This window comes from Amphiura filiformis, unplaced genomic scaffold (assembly GCF_039555335.1).
Source record: "Amphiura filiformis unplaced genomic scaffold, Afil_fr2py scaffold_238, whole genome shotgun sequence".
In the NCBI taxonomy this organism is placed as follows: Eukaryota; Metazoa; Echinodermata; class Ophiuroidea; order Amphilepidida; family Amphiuridae; genus Amphiura; species Amphiura filiformis.
Genome location: NW_027305702.1, coordinates 57,012 through 83,000, shown reverse-complemented (window position 1 = coordinate 83,000; position 25,989 = coordinate 57,012). Strand labels below are relative to the sequence as shown.

Below are 25,989 nucleotides of genomic sequence, written 5' to 3'. Positions count from 1 at the left end.
TTCTTACTTCTCCAAATCGACTGTGGCCTCGTCCATATTTGTATGTGCCTTCAAATTATTTGCCATACATGAATTAAAATTTGATGTACACTTTGTGCTCTGTGTATAATACCATGTGCTGATAACATGTCCTCAGTGCTACATATTTGGGATGTTGTCGAGCAGAATTTTCATTGTCTACAATCATCAAATCTCAAGATCCGACGTCGACAAATTGTTGACAAAGCAATACATCAGTGAAGTCAAAATATTAAGTTCAGAGACCAAATTGTGCATCATTTATTTACACAGAAAATATTACCATATACCACATACATGTTATGTATATGCATCATCAGAATATTAGGATTGTAATGGAAAGATAATCTGCACCACTTAAGAATGAAATAGAAGACTGATGCAGTTATTTTATGACAATTATTCCATGCTTTTGGACAGTCAGGAAAATGGCTTTGTCAACAATATTGTCGACAAAACTGAACAGCCTTGTCGACAACAGCCCAACTACATATGGACACTTATATGCTCCTTAATCAATATATCAATTACCACTTCATTTTAAGTACGATTTAGAGTGGAAAGGGCAGTATCTTTACAGCAGGACCAATCAATGTGTTACTTTGCACACTGACAATGCAAGTTTTCCACTTTAAGGTGCATCATGAGGCCTTTTCTGAAAATTAGGATATATCCAGATCATGTTTATTTAAAGAGTTGGGAAATGAGAAAAATATGAGTTTTCTTCTGATACCAAAATCTCTGTTTTGATGAAGAAAAAGGGGAGATGAGGCTGTTGATTGGGTCAAGGACCTTGAAGGATGACAAAATTGAAATCTATTTTGCTACCTAATATATATAGGCCTTCTATTGTATCATTCTAATTTTTAAAGGAAAATTTCAATCTTCCTTACCCAACACCAATTGGACTAGTCAAGTTAAAATACATAATGAACTTAATCTCCCTCACAGGACGCAGATTTCAAATTGAGTCACCGATGCAGCTAGTTCCATTTGAAATGCACACTCTTCGAGTCTGTGTGGAAGATTAGGGTCATGTCTTCCATAGGGGGTGTATGAATTTCAACTGGCATTGCCCTTTTTCAACCCCACACCTTGATGGAACATACACGTCCATATTCCTATTGCTGCCACCCCCAGAGGTACGTTGCTGCCCTGCTACTTTATTGGTACACACATCAGAATCACATGTATACAGTATAGCACACACACACTGGTACTGGATTGGTACTGCACTGGTACTCTTAATTAGAGTAGCTACAAAGTTCACTAGTTGGGCAGCAGTGTACCTCTAGGGTCAGCAGTGGGAATCTGGTAGTGTAAGCAACAGACAGTACAGATTTTATTAAGTAATTAAACACTAAGTACTACATGTACAATTAACTGATTCTGTGTTGGAAGTTGAACTTGAGCAAAAAGAAAAGAAATTATGCCCCATCTATCTCTTATTTCTGCAGATTGTGCTCTAGCACAAAAACTGTGAAGCGATCATGTTTTCCTAATTATTTAGGCCCAACATTATAGGCATTATTATGTTTTGATGAGTCCAAGTGTGTGAAAATATTGGATCCAAAACATAATTATGATAAAATTGGATGCTTTACACCCAATATTTATTGGTATCAAGCTATGAGTTTTAAAATATTGGACTCGACTACGCCTCATCCAATATTTTAAAACTACATAAAAATAAATATGGGCTAAATCGATCCAATTTTATATCAAAAAAGGGTTGTTTCTTAAACCTGCATGCCTTATATGATGCATGTGAAAGGCATTCTAGCATATATTCATAACCTCCGAATAACACACGTTATGCAAGTCCCAATTAAATTCCTCATTAGATGAGGTGCGGAGGTTACTGATATCATCAATGTCTTCCATGTCATAATAGATCAGAGCCTTTATTTCAATAATATTTATTCAGAAGAGTTTTTTTACACTTACAACTTTGAAAACTACAAATTAAACTCAATGATAGGCTAAAACACATTTGCTTCGGAAGGAATCCTATAGGAAATAAATTTGTTAGTTTCAATACCTTAGAGTAAATAGGGATCCGCCTTCTTATCTTGTGAACGTAACATTATCTGCAAAACATACACTCATTAGGAAAAATATGGAGTCCTGTATCTTCCATCAGTTCTTGGTGGAGGTGGCCCCATATCTGGACGAGGTGGCGGTGGTCCTGACTGAGGATGTGGCATCCCTGGGGCAGGAACAGGTGCTGGCATTGACGGTGCTTGAGTCATGATAATACGGGGAGGGGGTGGTCCAAGTCCAGGGTTCCATTGGGTTGATGTAGGCAAAACTGCACTCTGAAAGGGTGGGCTTTGGTTTGCCATAGGTCCTACTTGCCCACTGAAAGATGGATGAGGTGGACCAGAGTCATATCTTGGAGGTGGCTGTCCCATATGGGACACAGGGGGCACTGGTGGGGGTGGTGCCATACTATAGTGCGGGTTCTGTGGCTGAGGTTGTTGACGCGGCACTGACTGCGGCACCGAATGTGTCACCATTGGCGGGGCATACGATACGGGGCCGTGCTGCGGGTAGCCATGTTGCGGCGGTGGTGGAGGTACTGCTGGGTGCTGTTGGGGAAGCTGACCAGGCATATTGCTTTGGTAGACAGACACAGACGGAGGGTGTTGGGGAGGGTGTTGTTGAGGGGGAGGAGCATGGTGACTTGGCGGAGGATGTTGTGGGGCATGTTGAGGAGGAGGGGGATGCTGCGGCGCTCTATTGTCTTGTAATGGCACAGTAATCAGATTAGATTTGCGGACTTGTATTCGGCCCATACCATATTCCTCTTGGGTAGTAGGAGAGTCTGGCATGGCATCGGGTTCTTCTTCATACGGATTGTGCATCACCCCTTGGTTTGGTGGTGGAGGTGGCTGTGAAAATGTTTCGTACCCAGGTGGCCTGTGATCTGACACCGGTGTATCAGGCATTCTGTTCTGACTTCGCAATGACTGATCTTGGGCAGATGCTGTGGTCATTGGAGTGGACTGCTGCTGCTGTTGTTGTTGTGGCTGTTCTCGCTGCTGCTGCTGTTGCTGCTGCTGTGGCTGCTGTTGCTGCTGCTGTGGCTGCAGCCTGTTATGTCTGTGATTGATATGCGCCTGTAAGTCACGCCCTGAGAGGTAAGTTCTACGGCAGCCTGAAGTACTGTGCTTGGCACTGCCAAAGGTACAAATAAAGATCTTACCGAGTGGAGACTGCTCAATTAGCTGCACAGCATCTCCGCACCTGTGAGATAACAAAAGGACATTAATTTTAATACTTTATTTATAACTGGATGATTTAGTTCGAGTTGTTTACAACTTTCATTTGGAATACAGCGCTATCATGTCAACTTTTTTGTGCAATAATGTCAACATTTTGTAACAAGTTTTATAATCTAATGCCCCTATTCACAGAACACTGCATCATTTATCACAGACTAACAGACACAGTTCAGCCATTTTCTTGTAGATATGCCTGGAAAATATGTGGAAAGTGGGAAACTCCTTCCCGGGAAATATGGAAGTTTGGAGGGAAATTAAGGTCCTTCAACAAAGAAATACATAGGAATTTGTCTTTTTGAAAGGAAATTTTGATCATCTTCCAGGTAAATTTTCATTTTTTCCAGCCCTGCTTGTAGATCTACAAATGCATACACTGTTCTGTGTAAAAGGGCTATTCCAGCTGAAATCCATACACACCCTATGGAAGACATTACCTTAATCTTTAGTCTTCCACACTTAGTGTGTACATTTCAAATTTCCACTTGAAATCTATACCCACTGTGTGGGAGATTATGGACATGTCTTCCATAGGGGGTGTATGGATTTCAACTGGAATAGCCCATTATGGAAGTGGGGGAGTCCTGATTGCCTAATAATTCAAACACATAGCGACGCCTCATTTGCTGAGCAATTCGCATTGTATGATCTTGGCATAACGTTGGTTAACCCCCGTATGATTATCAAGGCAATTGCATCAGTAAGTGCAAAAGAAAACTACAGAGCAGTGTAGTACCAAAAACACTCATCGATGCAGAAAATCACATGAAGGCAAAAGCTCTTCAGACGTACCAGGAACAACTCATGGCATCTTCATTCATTTTCAAATGAATGAATGATATCACATATGATGTTTGTGAAGGTTGTCACAGGCCCGCGACACTCCGGCACTTGTTGGAAGACATCTAGTACAGCAGACAGTACATGTACAATGTGATTCTCTCATTTATAATTAGGATTACGTCATTGCCAGAGCTTGTTTATTCGTTCTGTTTAATCGTTCATTAGAATGATTGACAGCGGTGGGCGGACTTATTACTCTTTGTTTTGTGAGCGGTACAAAAATGTGATTCTCCTCATAAATTATAGGTCAAGGTAGGTCAATTCGGACCGTCTCTTCCTCAGACTTCTATGTAGGACTCTACGGTATCTTCTCATTACAAGTTAAGTAGTAAGACTTGGCAGGCGCATTTACGCCTGTCTTCAACTCTTGGTATAGCATGGTATAGGCGGTTTGCAGAGAGTGTCCTATCTCATTAGTAAAGAATCTCTGGTTGTCACCATATAAAATGTATCACATTTAAATTCAAACACATTAGGGAAAGAGATGCCAGTCAGTGGTGTCAAAAAATCCTGAAATGGCAACAAATTTCCTGAAAAATTTACTTTGCCCATACATATGTACAGGAACAGCCAAGTAAAATTTCCTGAAATCAGGAAATTTCCTGAAGACAGGCAACCCTGGGCTGCCCCGCCGCAATGTTAACCTCACTCTTTATTTTGATGATGTAGAAGTCTTATACAATGTTGGAGCAAAAATAAAAGTAAAGGAGTCAAACCTGCATTTTTTACAGGACAGAGTGCCCATCTGTCTTTTGTTAACAATTAGGCCAAACTCCACCATGAAAAGTTGCTGTGGGGGGATCGCCACACCTCCACAGCAAGTCTGTTACCTTACCAGCATTTAAGAATGCAGGTACCTATTTATACACTTGGGTGGAGAGGAATAATCGAAAAAAATTGCCTTAATCAAGGGTACAACACGATAGCGTCACCGGGGCTCAAAACCAGCAACCTTCCAATTAGGAGTCGAAGCCTGTTCTGCTCGGCTACCGTGCTCCCTTTGTTGGACTACCTGTAATATATATATAAATAACCTGTCTGTCCAGATATGGAAAATGGACATGAATTAAGATCAGAGGTCAAAGTTCAAATTGCTCTTACCTGAGGCAGACTTTGTCTGTTGATTTGGCACAATCAAAGCAGAACACATGCTTGCAGGGGATCTGTAAAATAGAAGTAAACAGATGTTACACAATGGGCTATTCCTGTAGAAATCCGTACACCCCCTATGGAAGTCACCCATTCAGGTAACCCCATTTGAAATTCACACCCCCTGTGTGACAGATTAAAGGCATGTCTTCCATACGGGGGCGTATAAATTTCAACTGAAATAGCCTAAAACGTTTTAGACAAAACCTTCATTCTAATGTTGGCGGTAGTACCGACATCTAACTTGTAGCTATGTGTCAAGTGCACCAAACATAATCCATTTTGTTTTAAAATTCACAATACCCATGTGGAAGATTTTGGAAATATCTTCCACAGGGGAAGCAACTAAAAAGAAATTTTGGTATTTGGACGGTGAAATTTTTGCTCCCTGGGAAAAAGCAACATGTACAAATTTGTTAGGAATGTTGCTTTCTTTGTGAGAAATTCAGCTTTCCATTTTTTTTTGCAGGCCTGGCAGTCACTTAAGCTGAATTTATACTCGATTGCTTTTGCAGAAAATCGATTCTCACGCATGATCAGTGTTTACTTCCATTTTCAGAGTGTCAAGCTGATCAATTGATACAAATTGCCGAGGCAAAAATGATGTGTCGCTTTTGCAAGTTGAAGAAATCTCAACTTTCGAGCGATATCACTTGACACGTGAATGCATCAACCAATCATTCACAACTAACTAAATCTATTATTTTGCTAATTAATTTACCTTTCTCGATTATTAACTTCCGATGATGAATTAATTCAAAGCAATAGATGTAAAAATGTATTTTGTGGCACTTAGAATATTTTAATTGTTGTATGCAATCGCTATGGCCGTGATAAGGGACCTGAGTATAAATGTAAAAGCGACAAGCGAAGCATGGCAAAATTCGGTGATTGCCCATCGCTTTCCAAAAGCGGTGCATTGCAATCGCTCGGCGATCAAGTATAAATTCAGCTTTAGTAATGACAATTATGACACCCAAGTGTACTGAATCACCTAAGCAATGTGTTGCCATTGTTTCTACTTACCATTCGCCCATAGCTAAGTATTGGCAGCCGACATTTTCCACAGCAATGGATCATGGGATCAAACACTTTCTCACCAATCAGATTCAACTGAAAATACACAAAAAACACTTAAAAAATGAGTGTTCTTCTCACTTTTGATTTGGACCACTATAAGTCACCACGGTTATCCGGGTAAGTTTTTAACATCCGGGTTATATGCCGTTGACAACAAACAAAACGTAAATGCCGATGTTATGTTGTTGTTTGGTGCCGCGCTGTGCTTTGTTTTCAACGGCTCCTGACTGGAAGTGGCGTAGCTCCGGGGTCACCTATACTACAGAATAGTGCTTTCGAATTTTATTATAAACCCTAACATCACAGTATGAGTATACACCTGTACAAACCATTGAAAAGCCTTGGTGCCCTTTTCAAATTGCCTTGGATTGGCTGCCTTTTCAAAATTCTTAATTTGAAGGCTGCTACAGACTGTGCATGTTTATTGTGTGATGCTTGTTAGTGAATCAATACTGAAAAACAGCATTCCAAAAAATGCTGGACTCAAGAAACTACATGTATGTGTGCACAACTTTAGTTGTGTGTCTGGCATAATGCAACTTTCAAGGCACCTGTGTCTTACCACGACATTGTGACAGGATTGTGTGCGAATGTACAAGACATCTGTATCAAAAACAGATCCGGCTTATAATAGGTTAAGGTGGGTCGGAGGAGAGCATGACCTACACTCAAATATTGAAACAAATAAAGCTGACACACAAGAGCAATGGTATAGGTTTTATACAGGAAATCCCAAGATTTATGACATTTCCATCCCATTTGGATCATTTTTCTTGGGGGGGGGGACATCCAAAATTTTGTTTTTTATAACTTGGCCATAACACACAAGAACCGCAAGACCTAAATATCACTGCAATTATTGGCTTCCTTGACTCGCATCCTGTAAGATCAATGTATTAAGATTTAAGAAGTACATTGCAGGTTTTTAGCCACATGGCTAAAACTGAAAAAAATAGATACGGCTCCTGTCATCCCACTCGCCCTAACTTGGGACACAATTGCACAGAATCATATTATTTTCTGAGTCATTAACCTAGAACGGCATCGGCCTATGTGTGAAATACAAATGAAGTGAATTTGTATCCATTTTGAAATCATTAATAGAGTATGACATGAACACAAATTATCCCTTTGCATATAAGAAAACGCTAACAATTTTTTTTTTTGTATGTCAACCATGAATGATCCCAGCATTTAGCTCTACAATGTAGGTCCAGGGACACTCCAAACCCGAAAAAATAAATAACATAACCTTTTTTTTGCAATTTCCGGTACCCGATTACCCGCTCGAAAAATGCGCAGAATACTCGGGTACATAAACATTACCCAAAAATCCCTGCCTTAGTGTTTCCATACATACCTTCTGATCCCATTTGAGTCTCCTATTATGATGCATGGCAAACCCTGTGCCCATGTAGTCTGGATGTTTAGACATGACGAGTTCTATAGAAAAACAGAATACGTACATGTACAGGTGAATGAATTGATGTTAATTGTTATATAAATTATGTGCTATTCCATTTGAAATCTACACCCCATGTGGGAGATTTAATCCCATGAGAACTACCTGCCGATTGGCCAAAAAGAAGTTTTCATTATCAATTGGAACAATCAGCAACATTGTTAGAATTTCACCGTGCACAAAAAAAATGGGGTGAATTATTTGCAAAGCTCCATTCTGATTGGTGATTAAAGTGAAGATATCATGTAATTGACCAATCAGATGCAATGTTAGATCGGCAGGGTGTACTGTATTTCGTCAAATAAACGCCCCCCTATTAGAGGTCATTTTTAGCACGACAATTCCCGTTAAAATCATTAGGTAAGCTTAAAAGTCACGCTAAAATGACGAACTATGAACTTTTGACACTGACTTTTGGTTCACTTCCGGTTTCTGATGCAGATTTTCGCCATTTATTGCTGCTATTACCGACCATGTGAGCAACTTGGTAAGCTTACTACACAAGATAGCATGGAAATATCGGAATTTTTGAAACATCTTGGTTGAAAAAAGTGGTGGGGGCGTTTATTTGAGGGGGGGGGGCGACTATTTGACGAAATACGGTATATGGATTTCAACTGTAATAGTCAAATCAGCATAGTCAAGGACAATTTTGATAAGAATTGGGCACATTCAAAACAAGGCAAACTTTCACTGATTTGATCGAGAAGTCCATCCTCAATCCAGGACACTGATAACCTAAAGGATAGAGCTTGACGGCAAGTTGGCGCCATCTCAAAATGCATCAGAGTCAGTGAAGCATGACACCGTGCGTGCGGGCGTGTAAAGCAATGGAAATTCGGATGTAAACAACGCCGATCATGACAGAGTATAGCACCTGAAAAGTAGCTCCAATTACACGTTGGCAAATTGTTAGCATCATGGACATGGTTATTAATTTCTTTAAAATTAGCAAACTTTGATCTGAAGATACATCATATAGATAAGTCATCCAAATTAATATCAGTAACATTAAACTTCACAAAGTATTGTTTTAAAATATGTTTGAAAATTGCCGACGATTAAGTACAAATGTACATGTATGTAACTGAAGTAGTTGTAGTTCCATGCTCTATCTCTATCTGGTAAAGCAACTATATCGTGTCGTCGTGGCACTGGATAGTACATTGTAGAGATTTTGTGATCAATCCACAATATTTACAGTACTTATTTGACATCAGTATCGCAAATTATTCTATTGAGTAGCATTCCGTTAAAACACTGACGAAACTAAGTTGGACTTGGACAACTAGCCTGGACTGACTGTGTAAATTCACATTGTGACTGTATCATTGTGATCCTGCATAATACATGTTAATCGAAAAAGTCTATCCTCAATCCAGGCCAATGATAACCGATGATGGATTGAGCATAGAATGTGGAGTTATATATCAAAACCTGTCAAAATCAGTGAAGTATGACACCATGTAAAGCAATCAGTTCGGAATTCGGAAATGGAAATTCGGAAGTAAACAATGCCGATCAAGACAGGTACATAGCGCCCGAAAAAGTTGCTCAAATGACACATCGGTGAATTGTTAGCATGGTTAATCTGAACAATTAGCAAACTTTGCTGTCACATAAGTGAAGACAACTGAAGTCATCAAAATAAATTTCAGTATAGACTCGATGCCAGTCTGAGTCTTATTTTACAGATACACCTTAGCTCCCTTAGATAGGTATGTCCCCATTGCTTATTATAGAGGGTGACGTTCAACTCAAAAAGATCAAAAAGTTGCGACCACAGTAAATGGCTTAACTGTGTAATCCCCATCAGGGTTCCCGTTAAGGTTTTAAAAATGTGCGTCCGTAATGACGCAAGTTTGCTGACGAGGTTGCAAAAACTTGCGCCCAGACAGATTTTTAAAGCGTCCATCTGAAATTCACGATTATGACGATACACACATACCCCGGGTCTACACCTCATCAAATGTTGATTGTTACAAAAAATAAAAGTGCATTTTCGCCGTGATATTCCATCTCCATTCGCTATGATAATTTTTCTCATTTCTGTGTCAGTTTTGGTCCGAAACGTGGTCAAAAACAGGTGCAAAAACATGAGCAAAGTCTGTCAATCTTGAGCAATTTTCGTTCGTACTTTCACTTCCGCATTTCTTTTTTAAATTAACGCGTTGTTGATGCTACAAAAACTAAAACACGCGCTGCCACAAATAATACGAAAAAGGGTTATCATTTGGATTTTGTCTTTAAAATTGCTTTTATTCATCGTAACAATAATACTAATAAAGGAAACCTAGATTATTTATGAGAAAATGAACTTAAAATATTAAAAATTGAATATTGTCAGGTTGTGATTAATAATTAAAAAAACATTAACCACACTTTAGCGGCACATGCTTGCATGTAAACAAATCAATCGGGACTTCCCAAGCCATCAAACAGGGATCGTTCGGAAAGCATGCAAAAAGTGCACAATTTCCTGACGTTGCATTTACAAATATTGCAGAATTTACTTCAATTCTCAGCAGGTGGGTCAAAATTTTGGGGCTTTTATTATCTTAAAAATATAAAAGAATAAAAATTTCTTATTTTTATCATCAATTAATGATAAAATTTCGAAGTTTTGTCTGCATCCACATGCATGTGACATGGACGCAAAATACTTGATTAGCCATGTGAACTTGCGTCCAAATTTGTAAAATACGCGTCTGGACGCAATGACGCACACTAACGGGAAGCCTGATCCCCATAGGAAAATACAAAAGTTTGAAATTTGGACACCAGAAACTTGGAGACGTAGTCTAAAAAGTGCTGGTACTTTATCCTTGATACAGAAGTCATCACGCAGTGCCAGTGATAGTTAGATTGCATAAAATAAAATCGCCTTTGTGTAAAATGGATCGCCGTGGTGAAAAATGATGCATTACTTGCTCTTTTGTACAGTAAGTCATTGTAAGGCATTGTCAATGATGGCTGCAGAAAAATGAAAAATGTTAAAAACAGACATTTGCCCATAACTTTGTTGATATTTGAGCTACAGACATGGCACAGTGTAATTTACCCATTACCAACTTCAAAGTAATGCGCCATATTACCTTAGCTCCAAAGCTGCAGCACCCATCCAACAGTCAAATATGTTGAAAATCACTCATGAACTTTCATGTTCATTTATTTTTCAGATTCAAACTATTGTTAAATTATTCAAATGCTTATATTTACCCCATAACGTATATTGAGATTAAACATTGACTTTGTTGTATATTTTACTGCTACGATTGGTACACTCAGTCAGCAGTACTAGTGTTTATGCATGCACACACACACACACAGCGGCCATGTGAAAGATGGATTTTTAATGTCACAAAAAACAAAAGGTCCGCCAAATTTGCAACGAATCCGCCTAACAAGCTTCAGCGCATTCAACGCTACGATAATACACAATGTTAATGTGAGATAGACAGTGACATTCATACACACACAAATTAAATATTTGCAATTAAAAACTCATGTTTTTGAACGATTCTGAATTTTATCAATGAAAATACAGCGATGACGTCATTGGGTTAACGATTTTCCAACTGCTGATTGGTTGATTGCGTCACTGTCTGTGATCTGTGCATGCACGGTACGGTCCGTACGGAATGATTTTTCGTATGGGTAAAATACACTGTGCATGGTTGACCCCTCATTTTTTAAGTTAAATGATCACCTTTTTAAGCAAAATAATTTCCATGTGAAAAACCCTACTTGAAAATTTTGTGATCATGCCTACCTTAGAAGGCAAATCATATATATACAGGTACATCAAAGGATATAAATTGGATGGTAAATAAGCCGAATATTTAGGTATGCCAGGCAAACCTTAATTACCGGTAACACATTTGTTAATCAACCAAATTCTTCTAGAACACAATACAATACATATTTTACATAGAAATTTAAAAGAACAGGTAGGTCAAGGAAACCTACATAAATGTGTTTTCTATACTTCACTTGACCCAAATATATGATTTTTTATGGTAGGTATGATCACATTTTAACATGTGAGGGCGGGCTTCATTAATCTTCTTGTGATCCAAGACCCTGTCTTAACTGTGTAATCCAATGGAAAATGAAGAAAATTTGGATTTTGACCCTCAAAACTCCAATCTGCATTAATTTTAGTAAAAATTAGTGAAAACCACATTTCATGATTATGAAACATTAGCCCATTTTTGTAAAATGGCCCTTTGTGCTCAAAAATTTAGCCATAAAATACATGTGTATGTTTTAGGAAGCCATTGATAATGCTGGGACACAACATTTGGGACATTCAGGCGAGCATACTTTTCCTCATAACTTTGCCAATTGTAGTAGGCCTACATACATGATTGACCCCTCATTTTTTAAGTTAAATGATTTTCTTTTTAATGAAAGCAATTTTAGATGAATTTATTAAATTTCAAAATTTTATGAACATGCCTATTTTAAGTATTTATGGTGATGAGACAATCGCACATGGAATTTTAGAGGGATTTTGATAGCAGTTCCATTAAAAAAAGCTGCTATCATAATGAGACTAAGATCTAGAAGTAGAAATTACAATGGGTTTTGTGACCATTTATTGATCGGTCAGTAACTTCCCAATAAGTAGCGGAAGTTTGTAAGTCAAGTGCTTTTCCGCCCAATTGTTGGGTGTTTTGCATTCTAAATTCGGGTAAATCCGCCCAAATATCCGGTATTGGGCAATTTTTGGAAGCTTTAAAAATTGGGCTACTTGAGAATCCTTTACCTCGGCCTGGCCAGTCAATGCGCCGCGCCTTGACGCTGAAAAGTGTTGGCAACACTGATCTTTGACAAGATGTAACTTTGCTACGGAAAGTGCTTATGACAAAAAAGGTTTTCAGTTTTGTCTTTCTTTACTCAAGCCTAGGGCTTTAATTTGATATATAAAATGATGCAGTTTGATCGCAAATTTGAATTCACCTGGCATACCTAGAATATTGCAAGAAATCTACTCGCAATAAATAGGTATCCCAGGCAAACCTTAATTAACACATATTTGCTAGTCAGCCAAATTCGTCTAGAACACAATACATAATTTACATAGAAATATAAAAGAACTGGCCTAAGAAGGAAACCTACATAAATATGTTGTCTATATACTTCCAAGTCTTAACCCAAATATATTATTTTTTTATGGTGATACATGTAAGTCACTCGCACATGGAATTTTAGACGGATTTTGATAGCAGTTCCCTTAAAAAAGCTGCTATCAACATGAGACTAAGATCTAGAAACACCACCGAAATGCTTTTTTTGGGAATTTTGCTAGCTGAATCTTTTTGATGAAAGTCAATCTTTGACAAGATGTAACTTTGCTACGGAAAGTGCTATGAAAAAAAAGGTTTTCAGTTTTGGCTTTCTTTACTCAAGGGCTTTAATTTGATATATAAAATGATGCAGTTTGATGGCAAATTTGAATTCACCTGGCATACCTACAATAAAACGTTTAAATCCCATCCTTGCCATGCTGCATGACAGAACAGTGCCAGTGGCAGTGGCCGTGTAGACTGCGGAACTCAGTCCTCAATGATAGTCAGTCATTTATCTTTTGGTCATTATATGACTATCATTTGAGGGACTGAGTTGTTATAATATATCTTCCGAGGTGCAATTTCAGACAATAGCTGGGGATTAGTGGGGCAGAGGTTATCTATTGAATCCTTTCATGACCACTGAAGCATAGTCAAGTCTGCCAAGCAAGGACACTCGGCACGAATTGAAAGACCATCACAAAAGAATGCATGCATGTCAGGTCATCGACACCAATTTGGTGTTTGTTATGACACCAATTTGGTGTTTGTTATGACACCAATTTGGTGTTTGTTATGACACCAATTTGGTGTTTGTTATGAAATATGTACCTTAAAGTCTGTGTCTCTAGGCCGTGCAGTGTAGACTCGCTTGCCAGTCCTATATACGCCGTACCTATGTATATTGAGGACTGGCTTACGCCATTTTGGATGTCAATGGGAAATACACACTTAACGATTTGCCGGTTAGAAACTTGAAAAAATTCTTTAAAATTTCATCAATGTATATAAAAGTGGTACCAACGGTATTGTGCTTGCTAATTTAAGACTCGGTTGAAACAAAATTAAGGATCGAAAGCATTTTAGTGTCCAAAAAGGCAAAATTATCGTCAAAGTTCTGCCGTAATCGGCACCCTTGCGAAGGGTTCAGAATTGAATCGGGAACGAAAATATCCGATCTTTGCGATCAAAAACACAAAATTACAACTTTAAACATACTATTGGCAAAAGACATTATTACCAAACAATACAGAATAGAAAATTTGACATCATTTTCTCAAAATATTGCAAAAATTTGCTCACTAGACATCGAAAAAGTACGCAATCCAATTCCCGTTCAAACGCGTGGGAAACTGAAAGTGCGATAATCGTGACTAGTGAGTAGTGCAGTGCCAGTGGCCATGTAACTGGTAAGCTTCAGCAAATTACAATACGTTACATTTCAAAAAAACCACTTATTAATCAGCGGGAACACTATTTGTCACTTACAAAGATAATCAAGCAGCTACAGAAATGAGGTACTCTTCAAAAAGTCTTCTAAAATAGGCCCAAAATTGTTGAAATTTGTCCGTTCCCGAACTTCATGTTCGCCATATTTATGACCTTTGACCCCCCTTATCAAGTTATAGTAGTGGGCAATATCGTCATCAATTGAATTGTACCGATCTGGTCGTAGAGGCTTTTTTGCATAGTTTTTTTTTTTTTTTTTTTTTGTGGTACTTGAGAGCACATCAGACACGTCAAATTGCATTCTGAATACGAGGAATGTCCTTCCGATATCAAATAATTTTGATTTTTTAAGGGCTCGGATCATAGGCGTAGATCCTGGGGGGATGGGGGATTTATCCCCCCCCCCCCCCAATATTTTGCAAGGGGGGTTGGCCCATACAATCATCCCCCCCAATGTTGACGCCTGATAATGGGTTTCTGACCAAATTAACCTCATATTTGCACATTTTAGCCCCAAAAGTGCACATTTTTGCGCGCTTCGTGCGCATTTAATCTACTTTTACACCATATTTCATCAGTTTAGCTTCAAAATAGCAAAAATTTTCGCGCGCTTCGCGCGCATTTACATCATAAACTAATTTTATCGCCAAAGGGTGCTGGATTGACTATACTTCAAGATTTTTTTCCAACTTCATCCCCCCCAATGTCAAAGAAATCTACGCCACTGGCTCGGATAGCGAGGTATACGTATGCCGAGGTTTGTGGCGGGACCTGAGTGAGAGCCCATCAGACACAAATGCAAATTTTGCATAAATATATTATCTAATGATATAGGCCTATATGATAAAAAAAAAAAATGCGAGTAGCTGGGATGAAAATCTGTCCATCATTTGAAAATTTCGACCTTTCGTGTTGAAGATATTGCCTACATTTTTCCACAAGATCTTTTGGAAAAAAAATGTATAATCTTCAATATGACAAAACTTTCAATTGATGGACGGCTTTTCATCCCAACTGCATACACTTTAAGTGCACATCATTAGATTTATAAAGTTTACTTCGAGGACTGTTAAATGTCAAAAATTTCAATTTTAATAATTTGTCATAAATGATGTGTATTTTATCGCGAATTTCAAAAAAATCAAAATTATTTGATATCAGAAGCTATCAGAAGGGCCATTCCTCTTATTCACAATGTAATTTAGTCACTGATATGCTATATAGGTGGTCCCACAAAAGAGTAGGCTGCTGTGCAGTGGGTGACCGACCCCTTTCACGATATAATACAAATTTTATGACAAATTATTAATAATTGACATTTATCAGTAGCCAATCAGTCCTCGAAGTATTAACTTTATAAATCTATAATGCATGTAGGCCTATAGCTTAAAATGGGCTATTCCAGATAATAATCAATCCCCCCCTATAGAGGGCACTGGAATTCCATACTCTTTTTGTATGTATTCTTGTCTGGAATTCCAGACTTTTTTCACCCAAACTCCTTCACAGTCATATAATCCAAACCTATAGAGGGCATCGGAATTCCAGGCTTTTTCCCCCCAACGCGTCGGAATTCCGGACTTTTATTCCCCCAGCGCATCAGAATTCCAGACTTTTTTACTCCTTTTTAAGGCTTTTTTCCCCCAACGCGTTGGAATTCCAGACTTTTTTACTCTTTATTTATGGAATTCAAGACTTTTTCCCCCCAAACTCCTTCAAAGTCATGTACTCCAAACTATAGAGGGCATCGGAATTCCAGGCTTTTTCCCCCCAACGCGTCTGAATTCCGGACTTTTATTCCCCCAGCGCATCAGAATTCCAGACTTTTTTTACTCCTTTTTTCCCCCAACGCGTCGGAATTCCAGACTTTTTTACTCTTTATTTATGGAATTCAAGACTTTTTCCCCCAAACTCCTTCAAAGTCATGTACTCCAAACTATAGAGGGCATCGGAATTCCAGACTTTTTCACCGAATGACGCATTGAATTCCAGACTCCCCCATTATCGCACTCTTAATATTAACTGCACTTCCAGACTGTCTTTCCTCATGAAATACCTTCAAAACCATATATACTCTAAACCTATAGAGGCCGTCGTACTGCCTACCCCCCCCCGGCCTGCCAAGAAACCTTTGCCTCCTCCCTTGACACATGCCAAATTTTTGTGATCCCAATTTACAAACCTTAAATGGTCAAGTCAAGAAAATTTGCCAATTTAAGCGTTTCCGTACGGTGTTTTTAGAGCGTTTTATTTAAAAGGTGGCCTATGGGTGCCAAAATCGCCCCCTCCCCTTCTTGGCTAGCCAAAAATTGCTTGCCCCCCCCCTTCAGCTCCTGCTTCCCCCATGGCTTGTGATTTAATCTTGCATAACCCAAATACACCTATTTATTTGATACATGGGCGTTTTATCGTCAATCGTGTTGGACACTCTGAGTTTAATATTATGAGAGTTTTAAAACTCTTTTACACATTTCCACTCTGTAATTTTGATAAATACTAGAAAGAAATCAAATTCAACAAGAAATGTCTTTAAAAAGACAACACCATGGATGAAATTCATGTTTGATAATTTTACATTGACAAGTACTTGGAATGCTAGTAATTTTTTGTGTGTAGCACATGCACAACTAACCGGGTTGGAAATGTTGTTCTTGTTACCACGAATACCACCAATGACATACTATAAGCTAAATTGAAAAATGTGTGTTAAATAGGTCGACATTTAATTTATACTTAATTTATACTTGTACAAACAAAGGGATCAATGGCAATCACATCCACCGAGTTTCGCATCAATCCAACAATCTATATTCAGACGACTTTGTGATTACGTTTTATGATATGACTTTGAACATTCGGACAAACCAACAATATATATTCCACCTCAGGCTCAGATGACCTTTAACAATTATAATCAAAAAGACTGATTACTCAATCCCAGGGTTCCTGGCTCAATTCAATCTTTATTTTCTGAATGTGTTGATTATAATTGTTACTACTAACTGCCCAGTTGCTCTACCAAAATGTATAAAACCAAAGCAACTATCTACCCCAATTACTGGTATTTAACCCCCCCCCCCCTAGTGTCACTCCCAACATCAATTAGTGATGGTATAAACTAACCCTAGTTAACAGTGCAGGTGCCTGGGCACCTTATACCCAGCTTGGTTCCTGTCTGGTCATATAATTGCTCATTATAATTGTTGAATTAGTGGTCACTTGTTGACAGCTTATCAGTAGCCTGGATCAGCAGGGGTGCATTTATATCATTTTTCATAGAGCAATTGTTCAAAATATTTAATGTCAAATGGTTCCTAAAAACCTTATTTGTGAATGGATTTTTATCGTTAACACAACCAAATGTATGTTTAATATATCAAATATTCCATTAACAGCAATTTCCTAAGTTTCCATCCATAAATAATCACAGAGTATCATCTGTTTACAAAATAAGTGTTTATTTTCAGATTTCCAATTAACCATTATCAGTATAGCTGGTAGGGTGACCTTGCTAATAGTTATAGTCAGAAACAGGTATTTTGTCCTGTAGTCCCTGGCAACCCAGTCTGCTTGTGGTTCACTCGCAAACATACACGATGGAAACCGGCTGTGAAGGAGCCTAATGCACGTAAACAACTTCCTTATAACATGTATAATAAAATCCGAATTTGAGTATAATAAAGAAAGTCATGCATATGCAAAATGAAGCAATTACCTATTGCTAACTTGGTAAAATGCATACTGTAGCCCAATCTTGTACATCATAGCACCCAGTTTTGGTTTGTGGTTTCGAAATGTTGCAATTAAACATTAGTTCTTTCAAATATGAAACGCTAAAACCTAAATCTAGAACAAACAATCATATATTTAGAAAGATATAGCAAACTTTCCATGATAGAGATTGGACCCAAGACAAAGTACACCCAAAATTAAGTACGCAAATAACGTAAACATTTATTTAAAACGGGTCCACCAATGGGGGGGGCGTCCTCGGTTTGAAACTAAGACCAGGATGAGGTAAATGATGCAAATATCACAGCTTATCATATAAGATCGCATATAAGATAGGTCCCCCATAGGAGGTATAGGACGGGTCACAGTTGGATAGTAAGTTGTCTGGTGTGTCTGTGTGAGGTCCACGGTGTGTCGATTAAAAACGGGTGTGTGAGTCCTCGGTTTGAACGTATCAAACGTGTGTGTGTGTGTGTGTGGTCATGTCGATTAAGACGGGTGTGTGAGTCCGCGGTTATGCAGAATGAGGTCCACATTTCCTGCCTACCGCAAGTGGGGGGTGGGGGTGGGTGGGGGGTGTGTGTCGGAGAGACCAACTGTGAATTCCCATTCAAGCTGTAGCAAAAAGGGTTTTTTTTCAGCCATGGCTTAATTCCGAATTGTCACCTAATTTGGGTGTACTTTGTCTTGGGTCCAATCTCTATCATGGAAAGTTTGCTATATCATTCTAAATATAATGATTGTTTGTTCTAGATTTGTGTTTTAGCGTTTCATATTTGAAAGAACTAATGTTTAATTGCAACATTTCGAAACTACAAACCCAAACTGGGTGCTATGATGTACAAGATTGGGCTACGAGTATGCATTTTACCAAGTTAGCAATAGGTATTTCCTTCATGTTGCCAATGCATGACTTTCTTTATTATACTCAAAAACGGATTTTATTATACATGTACTAGAAAGTTGTTTACGTGCATATAGGCTCCTTCACAGTCGGTTTGTGTTGTGTATGTTTACAACTGAGCCACATATAGACTGGGTTGCCGGGACTACCAGACAAAGAATCTGTTTTTGACTATAATTTGGCCTCCTATCAGTTTTACTGATAAGATGGCTAATTGAAAATAAACACTTATTTTGTAAACAGATAATGCTCTGTGGTTATTTATGGATGGAAACTTAGGAAATTGCTATTAATGAAATAATTAATATATTAAACATACATTTTGCTTTGTTAACGATTAAAATCCGTTCACAAATAAGGTTTTTAGAACATTTTGAACAATTTTGCTCTATGAAAAAGGATACAATTGCACCCCTACTGATCTGACTACTGATAAGCTGTCAACAAGCATTGAAAAGTAAAGTGTGACCACTAATTAAACAATAATAATGAGCATTATCTGACCATTCCCTGATCTGACCAGAGCTGGGTATAAATAGTGCACTACTACCAACACTAATTGATGTTGGGAGTGACACTAGTCGTCGGGGGGGGGGGGGATACCAGTAATTGGGGTAGATAGTGGCTTTGGTTTTATACATTTTTGGTACGTGTAGAGCAACCGGGAATCCATGGGATTGAGTAATCAGTCTTTTTGATTAGGCCAATGAAAGTCGATTTTGAGTTTCCCGTCACCGCCCTCACTTCATTTTCTGACCCTCATTTGAATTCATTATTGTGACTATTTTTAATATACTTTTGAATCTCATTAGGGCTAAACATCCATCTTCAAGTGAGTGAGTGGCAAATAACAACACATTTTACATTCGTGTTAGTCATATAACGAAAGGCAGAAAAATAATGAATAATGAAAAAGTTACCTTACTTGTTTTCAGAAATTATGTGACGGGAAACTCAAAATTGACTGTTAGTGGCCTTATGATGTGATTGTAACTACCAGTAAACTATACATTGCGAATAAATATATCTAAAATTAATTACCATGCTTCAATATCAAGGTTAACAGTTACTGATAATAGATAATTGGATTGTCATGAAATGTGGTTGATATGAAATCCCTCAATTAAGCAGCAAACATTCTTAAGGTTATCTGAATATAGATTGTTGTAAAACTCAGAGGATGTGATTTCAATTGAGCCGTTTGTTACAAGTATGAATTAAATGTAGACCAATTTAGCACACATTTTCCAATTCAGCTTTCGACATGAAAATTTTGAGTATTTCCTAGTATGTCATTGGTGGTATTTACCAATAAATGCCAATATTTCGCACCCGGTTAGTTGTGCCAAACATTCAAATTTACTACCTTTCCAAGTACTTGCAATGCAAAATTATGAAACACGATCTTCATCCATGGCGTTGTCTTTTTAAAGACATTTCTTGTTTTCATTTCAAGACATAGATTAAAAATCAACAACAACAACAACAAAACACATTTCTCGTTTGACTTTTTGACCTGCTACAGGAAACAAACATGTTTTTTTTGTGTGTGTGCGTTTTTGTGGCCTTATGTTAAATAAAATATTCTGATGTTTTTTTAATATAAACATAGCTATATGGATATACTGGATATAGGCCCATTGCAAGTAATGCCCTAGTTCTAATAACCCACCCACTGTTCCATTTACACCAAACGCATACTATATGTATGTTACTGACTACTCACAACAGATAAGTTTTCTGAATTACATACTATACCTTTGTCTTGAGCTCACTCCATTTACCCCATATGACTTGAATCACTACTTGATATAATTCATGTCTATGAAAACTTGTATGGCCACAGTTGTTGTAAGTTATACTTTATTAGCGGTCACCCGTCTTTCGCAGCGGTCACCCGTCTTTCGCGGTCACCGTCTTTCGCGGTCACTGTCTTTTGCAGTACTGATATTATATATATATTTTAAATGTTCTACTTTTAATGTGATTAGTGATGTGAGAGGATATTGTCATAATTATAATTGAGAAGGTCAGGTGCAATCTCAATGTTTGAGTTAATTTTTTTACCTTGGGGTACACCCCATTTTGAAAGTTGTTGTTGAATTTCACCTGATGCAGTGCAATGTGAAGTGCAGTCTCAGAACAATCAAAATAAATTTACAATTTTGTAGGATTAAGTTCAACATGGGCCTAAATAATTTAATTACTGCACTCTCTTAGTTGAATAAACTTAGGCCTTCAACTTAAGACATTCAAATCATGATTAGCCTCAACAGACTTGCACCTGCATTGATGAAAAGTCACCCAATTTTTTTCTTAACCATCTGTTTCTATGGGGCAGGAAATTGTCGAAGTCTCAGGGAAAATCTTCAAATGTCGCCCGTTTGTGCTACCAAACCACAGGTTTTGTAACCGTGATTTGTCCTTCAACACAAAAGCATCAAACACTTGAACTAATCAAGAAACAATCACTCTACTGTTGACAATAGGTTCTTCATAAAAAAACAGTCACCCTTTGAACACTGAATACAGGCTAATGTTGACAAAATAGTTGAATAATTTAAATATGTTAATTACTTATGAGTTTCTCCTGTGATGTAATAGTTGATGCATCATGCAGTGACCGGAGTATGAGACAAAAAAGTAGTATGCGAGTGAAAAATACAGGATGTTCCAGAATGATTTATACCGTGTTTGAACAAAATATCAAAAATATATAGTCAACAGTGTATCTAATCTTAATAAGTGCAATACAATGCCAATACATATCTCCTACTTATTCTGTGACTTTCATGGCAATAGCTTGATTCGTTTTGGCGTGACATTGATATTACTGAAAATGGACGAAAACTGCATGTGTGTAATTTACAGTGCAAAGGCATCATGGATGATGGATCCTTTTTCACCATCGTCCAGCTGCACTGTGCAATATATTGGAGAAATCCCACATTCTTTTATAGGAAATACACCAAATTTGGGACAGATGTAGAGCTTACAATGCTAAATAATTCTTGATATGGGATTAAGTGAAACATTTCAATATGACATCAGATATTTAGGTTGAAAAACATACTTTTTATATGATTTTTACCACAGTTTTTACCCAAAATTGTCATTATTACAGAGGATATAACTTCCTCAAGGATCCTCCGCAGTAAATTTTAATCTTCTTCATTACGTAGCTGTGGGTTTGCCAATATACTGTGCCCTGTGGACATAAATGCATGCTGTGACACTAAGGAGTAGGACGAACCTTCTCTACACTTTTATGAAAAATCCATCTCTGCCTTGGCATTTCAAATGATGAAACTCACACACCGCAATTGCCTTCAAAACTGCCGCCAAAGAAAGAATAGTTTAAGGTCACTCAAGCGTAGCAAATCCTTTATTCCATACAAGGATTTCTTCGTAACATCATAGATAAATGATAGATATTGACTATTTATTAGAAGTAAGAACAGGACACAGCAAATATACTGAATAACATTTTCCAAATAACTTTGTGCTGAACGGTTAGTAATTTTATAGATTTTAAAAATAGGTTGCTTTGTCAAAACTTGGAATTCACCATTTTTACGCAATCCTCTTTAACTTCTACTAGAAACGTCCAATCTAAAAAATCCGAGAAAGCCAAATATATGTAGAACTTAAAATGCAAACAATATGACCAATAGAAATGCCGTTCATACCTAAAAAATTCCATCTTTCCCGGTATAAATCATTCTGGGACACCCTGTGTGACATTTGATGAGACAAAAAACGTAGTATGCGAGTGAAAAATATGACAACCTTATTTTAGTCCGAAAGGCCCTTTCAGTACTTTTTAAACTAATTAACTTCAAATGAGCAAAATGTGATAAATTATGGAATTGGATAACTGCTCTCTTTATATAAAAACTACAGCTGAAACTTCCAAAATTTAATCCGTACTGGTTCTTATAAATGGCGACCTCAGGTTAGTAGCAAAATACAAAAAGGAGAAAACAATCACTCAACATGGGTTTTTAGGGGGCACACATTTAAAAAAAACATGCATGGTACACGTTTTTGAACCATTTTGGATGTACCTAGGTTAAATTTACAATTCATATAAGGTTTGTTTTTTGTTTAATATATTACACTAAAATGTTTACTCCAAAACATCTTCGATTTCTTTAAATACTTACTTATTATGTATTATATTAAGTGAATCCTCACGGCCCTCTACATTGTACGCGAAAGCATTAGGTAGGCCTACCCTTAATAAACCTTTCTTTATAAAATACAATGTACATGATGCTTTTGATATATAAAAGAACAGACATGAAGGTGCGTTCTTCTTTCGTGTAAAAGAGTGCTCAAAAAGAAATTACGATATTTAATATGTACAAAATCAAAATGCTATAGGTACCACGTTCAGTTGATGGACTTTTCTGAATTTTAGCCATTTTAATATTTGCTTAGTTTTTAGTAAAATTCAAGATCTATTTTTCAACCCCCAGTCCCAACTCACATCGGTTTTCACCTTTCAGAAAGATTGTTTTTGGCCCTAATTAAAAAAAAAAAAAAAAATATTGGCCAAATATTAAAATTGAACTTTTATTGTCAGATAAGTCCAGGTAAAGTATAATCATTTAAGTCCAGGTAAAGGATTATTATGTCTTAAATTAACTTTTTTTAATATTTGACAATGCGACAATATTAAAGTGAAAATCAGGATTTGAAATTTAAATACTTCTAATATTGTTAGACCCAACAAATTTTCAATTTCCACTTGAAGAACCAGTAATAACACTAAATTCTTTACAAATTAGATCGCTTACCGCCATTATTTTCTAAAAAGCTGGCGATTGTCGGTTACCATAATTGTTTTAGATCGTCCCATCAATTTTATTTAGTACAATTGGCACGGGAGGGTGGCAATGGCAACCCCAATAACAGAAAAGTTTCACAGAAAAATGTGGACGGCAAAGAGTAAAGTGTCATTAAAATGACTAAAATGGGTCAAAATGGACAATTGGGGACAAAAATTTGGCTTTGCCCCTCCACAGTAATTATAAAAGGCTGCGCCCCTGATTGAAGGCATCGCTGTGGTGCAAATCACGCATTAAGTTTTAAATTCTTATCTTTGGGCCTTCGTCAGGTCAAGCGGCAACACCCCCCCAGTGACGTAACTGGTAACTGGGGGCAACGTGCCACCCTTAGGGAGCGCCAAATTGACTAATTCAGCATCGATTCTGCGCCCATCCAAGCGATGAAACTCAAAATTTTCGAGCGCTTCGCGCGCATTTCAGCACAAAATCAATTGAAAGAACATTTTAAGACCGATATTCAACTTCTAGTAATCAAAATTAATTAGTAGTAGGCCTTATTTGTCCACGCGCGGACGCTACCAACCCTAGTTACGCCACTGCCCCCCTACCCCTACCCCCCAAAAAAAGGTCCAATTTTGCTATTTTTCCAATAAACGGTCCAGAAGTGGGAGAACAAATTTAAAAAGGGATAAGACATTTACACAGACTAGGGCAATTTGTAGAGGGATATGGGTGCACAAATCTGCCCAAGTATATACAGTTATCATTTGAAAGTCCGCTTTTTGGAATTCCTGCCCCCCCCCCCCAAAAAAAAAATCTGCGTATGTATGGGCCTTCATTAACTTTTACAGGCTCAAACTCAACTTCAGTTCAATTACACAATATTTATACGGTTATTTTTGTTTGTTTGTTGGAAAATGAACCAAATTTTCAGGGGCTATTCAGGCCATTTAGAAGGTCTAGAACTTTTTTTTTTCTAACAAATACTACATGTATGCCCGGGGGGCACTCAAATTTTTTTTTTTAGGGGTGTGCCACCGCCAGTTTCGAACTTGAGGTCTAAGGAACTGATCGGCAGGTCAAAAAGGGGGGTCTAGGGAACTGAGCGGCCGGTCAAAAAGGGGGTCTTGGGAACTGTTTGACCGGCCAAAAGGGGGGTCTTGGGAACTGATCAGTCGCCAAAATCTGAAAAATCTCGGCAACTAAACCATGCACTCAGGGTTCAATTTTGTTACGTTTTTGCCACAGATTTTTGAAGGAATCGATTTCACTTTGAATTGTGCATTAAATTATTAAATCAGGAAAACCATATGCAAAATAGGTCTGTTTTGGCCTATTACGACGAAAATCTCAGCAAAGCAAAACAGCATTCGAATCAAAATTACTAGACCCTACAGACCTACAATCTATGCTATTAGCCTACTGATAATTATAGCAGCAGCTAGCAGCATTACATAAAAGCCCATCATAAAAACAAACCCACAAGAATATTTTTTTCAGTGCCGAAAAGAAAAACATTTTGACTACATTGAACTGCATGAGATGATTGAGTGAAGTGTGCAGAATTTGACACCATTCCACTAGACCAGTAGATCGTAAATTACCTTTTAATTCACTGTTATGGCCAGCTGCAAGGATGTGCACACAATTATTTGAGGTACTTTTCCTCATATTTGGCTATTTTATTCCTAAAAGAGATCTCAAAATCATTTATTTCTAGCAAAATGTTCATCAGCTGAAGGCATCGGCATCGCGGCAGGCTGTTTATAAACAAACCAGTGTTGCCACTACTAAGGAAGCCCAAAACCCCGCCCAAAGTTCACCTTATTCCTAATACAATGTGTTTCAATGGGGAAGAAATTTATGGAAAATTCCCTTTGAAGTTTTTGGGCTCGCAAAAGTAGCTTTTGGGCTTGAAATAGTAGGACAGAAAACACGCCTGTCAAGATGCCAATGAGAGCGGAAATCGATGATCTGAGGGTCTATGGAACGGCTAGAAAATTTTCGGGGCTTCAGAGCGGGCAATCAATGAATTCAGAGGGTCTAAGGAACGGCTAGCGGCTCTGAAAAAGGGGGTCGTCGCCGCGGCACATACCCGTATAGCTGGGAAATGTGAGTGCCCCCCCGGGCATGTATGCACATGATTTTTTCCATAATCTGATTGCATTTATCTTTGTCTTCCATATCTAAATGTTAACAC

At 37.8% G+C, this 25,989-nt stretch overlaps 1 protein-coding gene across 1 annotated transcript; it reads right to left on the bottom strand.

Moving 5' to 3' along the window:
• Positions 1–18: 18 nt before the first annotated feature.
• LOC140145370 (uncharacterized) lies at positions 19–14,516 on the bottom strand. Its single transcript, XM_072167120.1, has 5 exons — positions 14,400–14,516; positions 7,735–7,817; positions 6,321–6,407; positions 5,247–5,308; positions 19–3,267 (listed from the first exon to the last, which is right to left on the bottom strand). The coding sequence occupies exons 2-5, from the start codon at positions 7,807–7,809 to the stop codon at positions 2,127–2,129; spliced, it is 1,365 nt and encodes a 454-aa protein (XP_072023221.1). The 5' UTR covers positions 7,810–7,817; positions 14,400–14,516; the 3' UTR covers positions 19–2,126.
• Positions 14,517–25,989: the final 11,473 nt, after the last annotated feature.

What these genes read in the sequence shown, in the direction of transcription:
- LOC140145370 (XM_072167120.1), bottom strand. Translation starts at nt 7,809, where the DNA reads ATGTCTAAACATCCAGACTACATGGGCACAGGGTTTGCCATGCATCAT. An exon ending in TACTTAGCTATGGGCGAATG is followed by an intron (nt 5,309 to 6,320) that starts GTAAGTAGAAAC and finishes TCTATTTTACAG; the next exon opens with ATCCCCTGCAAGCATGTGTT. An exon ending in ACAGACAAAGTCTGCCTCAG is followed by an intron (nt 3,268 to 5,246) that starts GTAAGAGCAATT and finishes GTTATCTCACAG; the next exon opens with GTGCGGAGATGCTGTGCAGC.